This window comes from Notothenia rossii, assembly GCF_949606895.1.
Source record: "Notothenia rossii genome assembly, chromosome: 3".
NCBI classification, from domain to species: Eukaryota; Metazoa; Chordata; class Actinopteri; order Perciformes; family Nototheniidae; genus Notothenia; species Notothenia rossii.
The window spans coordinates 8,343,474-8,356,287 of NC_136901.1; the positions used below are offsets into that span (position 1 = coordinate 8,343,474).

At 40.3% G+C, this 12,814-nt stretch overlaps 1 protein-coding gene and 1 long non-coding RNA gene across 3 annotated transcripts; both read left to right on the forward strand.

The window, feature by feature from the left end:
* The first annotated feature begins 74 nt into the window (after positions 1 to 74).
* Positions 75 to 3,640, forward strand: LOC307031469 (uncharacterized protein). 2 transcript variants are annotated; one of them, XM_079668597.1, is made up of 6 exons: positions 75 to 223; positions 925 to 1,369; positions 1,657 to 1,906; positions 2,019 to 2,268; positions 2,434 to 2,974; positions 3,118 to 3,640. In XM_079668597.1, exons 2-6 carry the CDS (start codon positions 939 to 941, stop codon positions 3,449 to 3,451), a joined length of 1,806 nt encoding a protein of 601 aa, XP_079524723.1. In that variant the 5' UTR covers positions 75 to 223; positions 925 to 938; the 3' UTR covers positions 3,452 to 3,640. The 2 variants fall into 2 exon arrangements, with proteins under 2 accessions (XP_079524723.1, XP_079524724.1); XM_079668598.1 differs by lacking the exon at positions 75 to 223 and adding an exon at positions 254 to 404.
* A 1,332-nt stretch (positions 3,641 to 4,972) lies between these two features.
* LOC307034246 lies at positions 4,973 to 11,278 on the forward strand. Its single transcript, XR_013806844.1, has 7 exons — positions 4,973 to 5,074; positions 7,972 to 8,030; positions 8,143 to 8,217; positions 9,059 to 9,124; positions 9,374 to 10,076; positions 10,188 to 10,253; positions 10,831 to 11,278. It is a non-coding gene; the product is annotated as an uncharacterized lncRNA (long non-coding RNA).
* The last annotated feature ends 1,536 nt before the right edge of the window (positions 11,279 to 12,814 follow it).

Consider the following 12,814-nt stretch of genomic DNA (forward strand, 5'->3'; position numbering starts at 1 on the left):
ACATTAAGATACGAATAAAACACAGATATCCTTATTACTTTCCAAATAACTAATTATGTTGGTGACATTAAATCATTAAACTAATCTTCATTTGAGAGTTCGGTTTTAGGAGGAGCTCCTGAACGCCACACTAATTGGAACAGGTGGCCACCGAGCCGCGCGCTAACGCAGCTCGTGGGTTGGGCTCAGAGACCAAACATTTCAGTGATTTCTGCATTTTCTGGTAACGTCTAATAACGATATAACATTACTTTGTGTAGCTAAAGACGGGTATTCAATGTAAATAAGATTGGATATATCGTCAAAGGCTAAAGGCTAATAACCAGTTAGCCTGTGGTAGTTTCCCTTGTTTACCTTACCCTTCATTCTGCTTAATTTTTGTTACGATTAAACATCGGTTAAAGGTCAAAGATACTACATGTTTTTTGTTGATACTATAAAGTAGACAAAATTGGTGAAATCAAATTTTTGATAGTTAAACAATGTTCGAAAAGTGTAACAATCTATTTTTCGACCATTGTTGTGTAGCCAGTTGATATACCAACTTAGATTGTTTTGTTTTGGACAATTTCTATATGATCAGTATAAATTGACATGCTCAGAAGTAAATTACAATAAAGTGTGTTTGACAAAATCTCTATCCATAAATCTCAGGGATATTTAAGTTTATTTCAAGTTGAGTTATTTTAGTATCGCTGAAAAAATAAACCTCTTATTGTTCTTAAAAGCTGTAATAGTACTACAGTTAAATGCTTCATAATTGAAAAACACTTCATGAATTAACCTACGTTTGGTAATATTTCAATCGCTCTTGTAAAAACTAGCCAACCATTTAACAATACCGACAATTACATTATTAATATCCTTATGAGCTGTGTTTTTAAACTAATATGTATTTTCTTCTTTATTTTCCTCTGTTTTCAGGTGTTCAGCTTGAGATGAATGAAATTGCAGAGGACAGATCTCTCCTTACTTCCTGCTCCTCTCTGACATCTCTCAGCTCCAAACAAACATGGCTGCCATCTGAATCCCTTCTTTCCTGGATGAACAACTGCCAAATGGAGCAGGATTCCCGGCACCAGTACGTGGAGACGCAGTCGAGTCCTGCGCCTCCTTTCTTCGAGGAACTCTTCTGCACCTCCAGCTCTCTGGCCCCTCTGGCCGGCGCCCTCCTGGCCTCCAAAGGGCCGCAGAGCGATGTGGTGAAGAGAGGATACCTGGGGAAGCTGGAGCTCAAACACAGGAGGTATTTTGTCCTGAGAGCAGGAAGCCACATTGGGCCGAGCCGCCTCGAGTGGTACCAGAGCCAGGAGAAGTTCACAGCAGTGGAGAAGACTGCTGGAAGTCTGTTCGGCTCTAGCAAACAAGGGTAAGCAAAAATAACTTCAAGAACGAAAATAAGAGCAAAACAAGCATGCTGCTTCAGTATACTACAAGGAAGGTAATCGCTCCAAAAACCCTTATGCATACAGAAAAAAGACACACAATTACACTCTGGAAATGCACTGCACCCATTCATCCTTCATTTACTTGAGTAACAGTTTAAATGCAGGACTTTTAGTATTCCTACACTCTGGTACTTCTACTTTTACTGAAGTACAAGATCTGAGTACTTCTCCCACCTCTGCACACATCCTATGAATTCCTATTTCCCAGGGTGATCTACTTGAGGTGCTGTGTCGGTGTGAGCCGCAGTGGCAGTTCCGGGAAAGGCCTCACGGTGGCGCTGTGCGCCAAAAACCAAACCGTGGTGCTTGTGGTGGAGGAGCAGGGGGAGCAGGAGGAGTGGTACCTGGCCATCAAGAAACTGATGGAGGAGGAGCGTAAGGATGAAGAACACGGGGAAGGCTTTGATGAAGACGATGATGGGTACTGCACTCTGCCCCCTGCTGCTTTCTTCAAAGAGGTCTTCAATGTTTTAAAACATTATTATTACCCTAAGGTGTGTTATCTTCCTGTTTGCAGTAGAGCAATATTAATAAAAAGAATCTCTGGATCTTCCTTTACTTCCATCAAAGGTTTGGCCCGTCGCGGTGAAGCCCCGGGGTTTGGGTTGTACCAAGTCCCTGGCAGGGGAGAGTTGCCTCTGCCTCACAGCTTCGTCGCTCATCCTGGCCAGAGCGGCTGCAGGCAGCGACTTGCCGTCTGTCACTATTCCTCTGCTGAGTGTTCGCCGCTTTGGCCACTTGGACGGTGCCTTCTTCCTGGAGCTTGGCAGGTCGGCGCCCAACGGGCCTGGAGAGATCTGGATGGAAGCAAGAGAGCAAGGTAATTAAGGAATAAAAGAAACCTTAATGGAGACCCGTAAGGAAATTCAGTCGTTTGAGCAGCAGCAACAATAAGCGAGGATAATTCGACTGACAAATACAAAAAGGAAGTTACAGTATAGAATATAATCGATAAAAAGAACCTGTTGATGTGTGTTCTGTGCAGGGAGCCTAGCAGTAGCCCAGCACATCCACGAGGTGGTCCGAGAGACAGTCAGAGCGCTGCGAGCTCTGCCTGACTTCAGCCGCTCTCCCACCTCCAACCACCAGCTTCAAACGCTTCTGGTCTCCAAAGGCTGCCGACCCAAGCACAGAGACAAGCCAGCGGGTGTGAGACCACTCGCTTCACGAGCCAGAAACCCTGAAAGCCCGTGTAAATGTCCCCCGGAGCCCCTCAAACCCCACGAAAAAGACCCTCATCAGAGCTCCGAGTCGAGGACTGGCGGCTACATGGAGATGAAGATGGACCAACATCTCCCGCTGAGCAAAGAGAGGGAGAGAGTCAGCCAAACGCCTCCTATGTTGACAGAGGAGGAGGACTGGGAGTCGGGTCAACAGGGGCTGGGCTACATGGTGATGTCTCCTCAGTTGAGCCACAGTTTGTCTGCGCTGCCTCAGGATGACTACGTGACGATGGCGAGCCCACAGAAACACACAAGGCCATCTTCCTCTTCATCCTCCTCTCCTCTCCAGACATCGTTCAACAGGTTAGTTTGAGTAGGTGACAAATTATGTTTTGTGTGCAAACTCAACACTTCCTCTGTGTTTAGGTGTTGGACAAAGTCACTGAAAGAAGGCAGAAAATGAGCCTATGATGTCATCTTTAACTGTAACAAATTCTCTTTTGTAGCTCTAACTCTGAGAGCTCCTCTCCGCTGCATCGTCAGACCCACTGGCTGCTGGCGACCTCCGTCCAGCAGTCGGAAGCAGAAACCGGCCAATCAAAGAGGAGCATCAGCCATGCACAGGATGAGGAAATGGGGGGACAGTGGCAGCAGATCCGCCTCCCAGCACACACCAGCACCAGGAGGGATGATGGTTCTGATGTGATGTCTCCACTTGTCTCAGGCGTAGCGAGTCCCAACTGTGGCAGACTCAAAGCTGCCACAGAACGATCTGTCCGAAGATGCCGCCTGTCTTTGTGTCTGCCGTCCTGCCTGCAAGCTGAGGACAGAAATAAATAACGAAAAATGTAAAACGGTACGAATTAAAATGTAAAGGTGTTTAAATGTATGAATATGTTAAATATATATATATATGTACATTTGGAAGTTCAAGTCATGAATGCATACAGAAAGGTCAACTTGCACACTTGAATCAAGGCTTTAAACTCTGAATATGTGTTTGAGAAAAATAAAGTTGTCTTAGTGATAGTTATTGTCTGTTAATTGCACTTAGTTTTGTCTTCACTTCCTAGTTTTTTTGTCAATTATTTGTCTCTTTTGGTGTGGTTTTAGTCATGCCTTTTGGTTTCCACACCGGTTAATTTAAAGTGTTTAAAAAAAGTAGTCACAAGAATGATTTTGTATTTGTCTCTTTTTGGACAGCTTTCATACACAGCTCAGTATGACACCACAGATGTTCTTACCTTTTAGAATTGTCATTAAACCTGACCTTGCACTTTTTTCTCAAATGTTTTACATACTAAACTGTCTTTTTCTGAAATACTATGAATTTGTCTTATACTCCATGTCATCCTGCTTCTCTTTTCTTCCCAAGATGAGTGCAGAGCAACATATTAGGTTACCAAATTAAACTAAATTCTCCCAGATCAAATGGCTCACAGGGATAAAATGCTGCCTAGAAGACTGGAGGTTCTGGGTTTAATGCTTATTGTTTACAGGGATTTTTCAGGTAAAATAATCAACTCAAATAAGCGGAGAGAAGAGTTTTCTTTTTCATGTCTTTGCTTCTTCAGACAAACTAATAAACACAGCTAGCTCAGATGGACACTGCCTTGAAGACTAGATGTTGAGGGTTCAATTCTTATCATTTGCAGTCATTTTTATGGTCCAAATTGTCCAGAAAGACAACGGTTTCACATTAACATGTTTGATTCTTATAAGGAGCACAGATTTTAAACATCCAACATTGAAATTTAAGAAAAAAATACTTATACATTTACAGTTACATCTCAAATTAAATATCGTGGGAAATCATATATATTATTATTATTATATATACTATACTATAACTCTTTTTGCCACGGAATCTAGATGTCTTGATGTCAAAAATGTTAAAGTTGTTTAAATGCAGTGATATATAATACAATTATTCTAACTATACTCCAGTGTGCGTGTGTGTCTATGTGTGTGTGTGTCACTTTAGTCCAATGAATCACAATAAGGTTTATTAAAAAGTTGGTTTACACATAAACACGGTGATTAAATTGTAAAAAGGAACTAAGATGTAAGGATTAGAAAAAATGATTCTAACACACCCATACAAGAAATGTATAGCACACGTAATATGTGCAGTGTATTAGAATTTAAAGTTAAATAAACATTACCCTTTATATTAACATACATTTTTAAAGGATATTTATGGATTTGCAATGGATAGCCCAACTTTGATATGCACAGTGCCCTCTGTGAACAAACTAAACATGATGATGGGACTCCATGACCCCATGACCTCATGACCCCGCCCCCTCTGTTGGTCAGAGACGCTTCTTAGGGTACAGTCAGCTGACCCCTCGGATGACACATGCGCAACAGCTTAGAAACCGCACGCGCCGACGAGATAAACACAGAAGAGAGACTGGAGGGAATAAACAGCGATAACTGGAGTTTCCTGTGACTTAAAAGGTCAGTCAAAAGCTGAACTCACTCACAAACAAAGAAGCAAACAAACAAACAAACAAAGAAGCAAACAAAAAATATGCAAACAAACACACACATGTGACCGCTGTGTCCTATTAGCTCATGCATTAGCATATGGGCTATGCTAATTGATAATATAGTTGGTACAGTCCTTCCGGTTGACAGGCTCTGATGTACAAACTTCAAACATGATTCTCCATTAGTTTTCTCTTTCTTTAACCTGCTTTTAGAGGATACAACTACAGCTTAATATATAACACACTTGATCATATATTAAGCTCTAATTGTATTTGTTGTGGCAGGTGCATTTACATTTTCTTTCATGCCTCACATTCAGAGTTGGAAAAAGTACTTAAGTAAAAGTAGAAGTACTGGTGTGTAGGAATTGTTTTTAAATGTTGTAAAAGTCCTGCAATCAGAATGTTACTCAAGTAAAAATAAGTATCAGTTCAAAAGTTCAAACACCAAAAGTACTCGTTCTGCAGATTGACCGATTTCAGAATAATATATATGATATGTTTTGATTATTGATCATTAATGTGTTATCAAAGCTGGTAAAGGTGCAGCTAGTTTTAATGACCTTGTATGCTGCATGCTTCTGAATTTAATCCAGGTGTAAATAAAGGTTATATATGGGCTGATCATATTTCACATCATTAATCCAAAAGGTATTAAATAAATATAGTGAAGCAAAACATTGAAATAAAGTAAAGTACAAGTCCCTCACAGTTGTACAGCACCAAATTCACATACACTCTTATCCAATACTACCACCAACGCTTCATGTCTGATTATTTATAGATTAACGGCTGAATTATTGTATTTTAATAACTGTATCCAACAAGTTGATGGCACTATGTCATTTTTTATTTAAAAAAAACTGAAGGTCAGTGATTATTTTATTTCAGATTCAGATGGTATGTCTAATGCTTTCAATGCTCACTTCAAAAAGGCTGGTCACATTTTTGATGAGCAAAGTCATGACTCTCTAAATGGTCGTACTCACAGCCCTAGTCAAGAGATGAGCTCCCCTGTTTTTGATTTTGCTTCTTTCTCGGTCTCTGAAGTCTTACAGGGTTTGCACTCAATTGATCCTAAAAAGTCTGCCGGGCCTGATGGCCTCGACCCATTCTTTTTAAAAATTGCAGCTCAGATTATAGCACAACCAGTAACTGATATTTTTAATCTCTCCCTGTCCACTCACACACTGCCAGCTCTGTGGAAGCAAGCTCTGGTATCGCCCCTCTTGAAAGCTGGTGATCCCACTGAGTTAAATAATTATCGTCCTATCTCAAATCTTTCTTTGTTATCAAAGATTCTTGAGTCCCTAGTTTCTACTCAGCTAAAACTTTTTTTAAATTCACACAACATCCTTAACCCTATGCAATCTGGATTCAGATCAAAGCACAGTACTGTGACTGCCAGTCTGAAAGTCTTAGATGATATCAAGGCTGCTTTGGATAACAAATCTGTTTGTGTTGCATTGTTCATTGACCTAGCCAAAGCATTTGATACTGTAGATCACCACATTATGTCTAATGTTATGTTGGTGTCTCGTTTCGGTCATAATGCCATTTGTTGGTTTCAGAGTTATCTAACCGACCGTACTCAATGAGTCAGGTTGGTTAGCACTGTCTCTGACCCCGTCACCTTGGAGAAGGGCGTTCCACAGGGCTCTATTTTGGGGCCTTTGCTCTTTTTATTATATGTAAACAATATTTGTAATCAGATGCAATTTTCTACCTATCATATGTATGCTGATGACACTATTGTATATTCATGTGCTCCTTCTCTGGACATGGCCGTTTCCAATTTAAAATCTGATTTTATCACGCTGCAGCATGCACTTCTTGATTCCAAACTGCTTTTGAACAGTAAGAAAACCAAAGCAATGCTTTTTGCTCCCAAGTCAGCGTCCTCTTGCCTCTCCATTGACACCCTTGATGGCGTCTCTGTTGAGTTTGTTGATATCTACAAATATCTTGGCTTTTGGTTGGACAGTAATCTGAACTTCAAACACCACATCGAAGTTCTAACAAAGAAATTGAAATTCAGTCTTGGCTTCCTTTACAGACTTAAATGTTGTTTTTCAACTTCATCCCGTAAAAGGTTGGTCTCTGGCTTATTCCTGTCCCAGCTGGACTACGGTGACACCATTTATAGATTTGCCTGTCCCACTGTCTTGGCCAAACTTGACCCACTCTACCATGCTGCACTGCGTTATATATCAAATGCACCCTATAGGACTCATCATTGCACAATGTATAGCCTAACTGGATGGTCCTCACTCACTATGCGTAGGATGCAGCATTGGTTTTTATTAATGTATAAAGCCATTTTAGGAAATCTTCCACTCTACATATGTGCCAGATTTGCTCCAGTTTGTGACTTTTACAACCTCAGATCCAGTGTCTTGATACGGTTCCAGGTTCCTGCTGTGCGGACTGAGGCTGGGAAAAGGAGTCTCTTTTATTATGGTCCTTGGTCTTGGAATGACCTTCAATCACGCCTCAAACTGACGGCACTTGTTTCTATAGCCTGTTTTAAATTGAAGTTGTCAGAAGTCCTTACCACCAGTTGCTCTTGCAGTAATAAGTAGTGCCTTTCTGACTGTCCTAATGTGCACAATGTAGTAACTGCTTTTTTTCGTCTTTTGTTTTCTTAGTTATGTTCTCTGTATTTTATATGTTTGTGTTATGTGTTATGTGTAACGTTGCTGCCTTCTTGGCCAGGTCAGCATTGTAAATGAGATTTTATCTCAATGCTTTTTATCTGGTTAAATAAAGGTTAAATAAAAAAATTAAAAAAATCGTGTACTATATTGTGGCTTTTTTAATGGCTTTTTATATAAATCTGAAGACTCTCTTTATTTTGTGTTGCAGTGTTTGGAGGGTTGCAGGTGGACTGTTTACACGGCCGTGGGAACTACGGAAGTCTTAAGGTGTGTGTCTTTTTTATTTTATTCCTGATTCATAATATCGATTATACTATTCTCCACTTTTTAGTGTTACCGGAAATGATTTTGATCATGTTCTTTTCTGTTTCTTTTTCAGAAGAGCTACAGCTGTCCTATGTTTGCTTTTTGGTGGGAGGATCATGGCTTCTTGAGTTCCGTTTTTCTGAAAAACGTAAGGTTCTTAAACACACTTAAAGGTGACCTATCATGCAAAATGCACTTTTGTACGTCACAACGCTGTTATGAAAATTTCTCTGGCATTCTACAGGTGATGTTAGCATAGCAACCGAAGCTAATCCGACTTTCTTAACTACTTGTTGTATATTGTGGCATAAGCCGTTTTCTACACGCATATTTTACCGGCGTAGTTTTCGTCATGATTTTACTTGTACATGTAGCCCATGTATTTATTCCATCCGATAGCTGCAATAATACAAATAATTCAAAACAACAGGAAAACGTATGCCTCTTCACAATGGTCAATAACAGTGAACAGATGGTCATTAAAGTAAGGTCAAATAAACAGAATCACACTAAGCCTGGTTAGTGTTGCCTGACTTTATATAAGTGTGTGGTTGCGTTCTAGTCACTTTGCTCAGCGCTACTGCTTGTTACAACTTGTATTCGCTGTACTCGCCATGAACTGTTTTTGCTCAGGTTAATCTCGAACCCCTCCAATGTAAGCGTGACGTATTTGGTTCTTAGATCTTGTCAGGTTGCCGAGTGGGGCCAAACTCCAGCAAAGGTCAATTGTGTCTAGAGTGCGCCATCTAGTGGGATCAACTGAAATGCCGGGTTTTGCAGGAAAAAGGCAAAATTAATGCGGTCTTTACTATAATTTGGACAATTTTGTACCAATATTCGGTGGGCCGGATTAACGGGCCTTATATGGCCCGCGGGCTTTAGTTTGCCCATGTCTGTACTATACTATGTCGTTTTTCCTATATTTCCATTCTATAGTCAGTACCTACCATACTGACTTCATGGTGTCTTTTCTTCTTTTCTCTCCACAGGACTGCGTGGACATTCATCTGACATCAATGAAGACGTTGGCTTCTTGAGTTTCTGAAGAACTTACGGTACTATACTATGACTTTTCTGATATTTCCAACATACTACACTATGACTATTTTCCAACATAGTCATAGTATACTATACTATTTCTATTTACCTTTTGGACATACTATACTATGTCGTTTTTCCTGGCTTTTTTGACACACTAAACCAGAACGTTTTCTGATATTTTCCACATAAATACTATGTCGTATTTTCAGATATTTTCGACATACTTCACTTCATGGTGTCTTTTTCTTATTTTCTCCCTACAGGACTGCGAGGACATTCATCAATGAAGGCGGTGGCTTCTGGAGTTTCTGAAGAACTTACGGTACTATACTATGACTTTTTATGATATTTTCGAAATACTATACTTTGTTGATTTTTTGCATTTTTATATTTCAGTCAGACAACTCACGTGTTTCTTTGACATGTTTATTAGAAGCAGCATATAGTTTGAGTTTGGCGTCTAGGCTCGGGCCTCATCACTCCACAGATGTACATAGAACATTGAGTGATGATTAGATAACTATCCCCTGAGCCTAAAGGTGGAAGCTGGGAGGGAGCTGAGGTGGTGGGGGGGCATGCGAGCAGCAGGAACATTAAACACAGCAGCAGCAGGAACATTAAACACAGCAGCAGCAGCATGAAACACAGCAGCAGCAGGAACATTAAACACAGCAGCAGCAACATGAACGCAGCAGCAGAAGCATTAGCGAGGCAGGCAGCTTAAATAGAGCGGCAAGTTAATGAGAATGTGTTTGGTTGGGTGTAAGAGGGACCACGTATTAATGTATCATTGGTGCTCGAGTTGACTGCCTGAACTAGCTTGCAGGCTTCGCCCCATGTTATAGATATTTTCATTCTACTAAACTGACGTCATGGTGTCTTTTTCTTCTTTTCCTGGAACACCGAGTGCAAGTACATCTGGCATCAACGAAGACGGTGGCTTCTGGAGATCCTGAAGAACTTACGGTATTATACTTTGACTTTTCTGATATTTTTGACATACTATACTATGTCGTTTTTTCTGATATTTTCGACATACTGACTTCATGGTGTCTTTTTCTTCTTTTCTCCCCACAGGACTGCGAGGACACTCATCTGACATCAATGAAGACGGAGGCTTCTTGAGTTTCTGAAGAACTTAAGGTACTATACTATGACTTTTTATGATATTTTCGACGATGTCTTATTTTTGCATTTTTCCGACATTGGTTAGGGTTATGACTTTTTTGTAATTTTGTTCAACATGCTATATTATTACTTACTTACATACTATACTACGCCTTGTTTTTACGCACTGAACCGTGCCTTATTTCCACGTTAAATACAATGTTTTCTCCGACATTGATTAGGGTTAGGGTTATGACTTCTTTGTCATTTTTTTTTAACATGCTATATTAGGACTTTTCAGTCATTTTTTACGAAATAGAATACCACGCCTGGTATCTACACACTATACCGTGCCTTATTATGGCATCAAATAATTTATTTAATTTTTTTGTTGCGTTCTTCAAAAGAAATCGACATACTATAGTTTCAATTTTTTCAATTTTTTTAGAAATGCTATATTATGACTTTTCTGTCATCGTTATCGACATACTATACTACGCCTGGTGTCTACGCACTAAACCGTGCCTTATTTCCACATAAAATACAATGTTTTCATGGGTTAGGGTTAGCTATACTGACTTCATGGTGTCTTTTTCTTCTTTTCTCCCCACAGAGTGAAGAGAGGACCCCCCCCCCACCCCGCCATGCCATCAATTGAGACCCCGGCTGCCTATGTTTCTGAAAAACTTGTGGACGTTTTCAGCCTTGGGGAAGTATAGCAGACTTAGCAGCCTGAGGGACGTATAGCAGACTTAACAGACTATCGATGTGGCTGCAGTGAGAGCACACAGCCACTTAGCAGACTTAGCCGACTTGGGGCGGTGGCTGGGGTGCCGAGCGGCCCCCCCCAGCCACGTCAGCCCCCCCGACTTAGCAGACTTAGCAGACTTAGCAGGCCTACAGACTTAGCAGACTATCGGCAGTGACTGCAGGGCCCTGCACAGGAGTGCAGTGAGAGCCGGCAGCCACCTATCGGCCGCTTAGCAGACTTAGCAGACTTGGGGACGTTTAGCAGACTTGGGGAAAAGGCTGCACTGCTATGTATGAATAAAATGAATAAATGTGAATAAAGCAAACTTTTCTTAAAATACATTTGTCTCCTTTCTTCATTTCCCATTCTTAAGATAGTATCCTATTCACTACTCTCTTACTTCCTAAGCCTCCTTTCTTCTATTCCCTTAATTAGCATCTATTAACGTTATCCTATTAATCTATTCACCCTGTTAACGTATTCATTATCCCTTTATCCTTATCTATCTACTCTCTGCAACGTATAAGGCTCGAACCTGCAACCTCCGGTCTACCAACCCACCCTTCTATCTCCTTGAGCTATGAGACCTGATGGCAGTTCTCTGCTTTTACTTGTATTTGACTTCTTAGGTTTGAAGAAGACACCTTAAATCTCTGCAACGTGTAAGTCTCGAACCAGCAACCTCTGGTCTACCAACCACCCTTCTATCTCCTTGCGCTATGAGACCTGATGGCAGTGCTCTGCTGTTACTTGTATTTGACTTCTTCATCAAGGGAAAGACACCTTAAAACTCTGCATGGCACGAGACTCAAACTCACAACCTAGGATCTTTAAACTCAGTGGATCACCCAAGGTTTGAACTCACGTTCTCTGGTCTCCAAGATGGGTTCTTATCACAGTGAGCCATTCGGTGTGACACAGTTAGATGTTCCCTGGCCTATGTGAGCTTTTCACCTCAGGTTTGGACCTTAAAATACACAGCCCAGGCACCTCTTAGTGAATGATACATAGTTTATTCTCGGTTTAACCTCGAAAGTGTGAGACAAAATAGCTTCGAGGCTAGAGTCAAAGACTGTGGCTCCATGACCTAACTATGAAACAGGGTTCAAAACATATTTTATTTTGTTATTGAATAGGCCCACCACAAACCAAGACCGTTCTGACCTCTAAAATACGTAAGTACACGTGGACGATTTAAAGTGTGCAGTAGTGTAGGAACTCTGCAGTCATCTTGGGAAAAAGAAAAGGACAACATAAGAATTAGACATAAAAATATCTGTTAAACAACACTTTTAAAAGTCTGTTAAAAATAAAGCTTTAGTAGTGTGTTTAAAATATTATGTAAAAAGTCATAGTATAACATGTATAAACTGATTTAAAAAAAAATGTACGTACTATTGGTGACTTTATTAATTATTATTTTGGTTACATAGTTTAGTATGACTTCTTTAATAACAAACAATTACTTTTTTCCACTCGTCTCTAGAAAATAAAGACTTCATTTTGAACATTACTGGTGACTGTTGACATTTTGATTAAATCAAACTTCTGAGATTCATCATCTGCCTACAGTTATATGAATGGCATGCAAACCTTGTAGGCAATTGTATCACAATAAAATAACAATATTCTGACAGCAGTTGTAGCCAGTGGTGGAAAGTACTGTACTTCAGTACAATGTTGAAGTACTTAACCTGTACAGTTATGCTACTGTATGAAATGTTGGAAGCCAGTAATGTAATTTTAACCCCACTACATTTATTTGACAGCTTTTGTGACTAGTTTTATTTAAGGTTTAGATTATTAGCTAGTAATAACAAACTTTTGAAACGCAGTATTGATACTT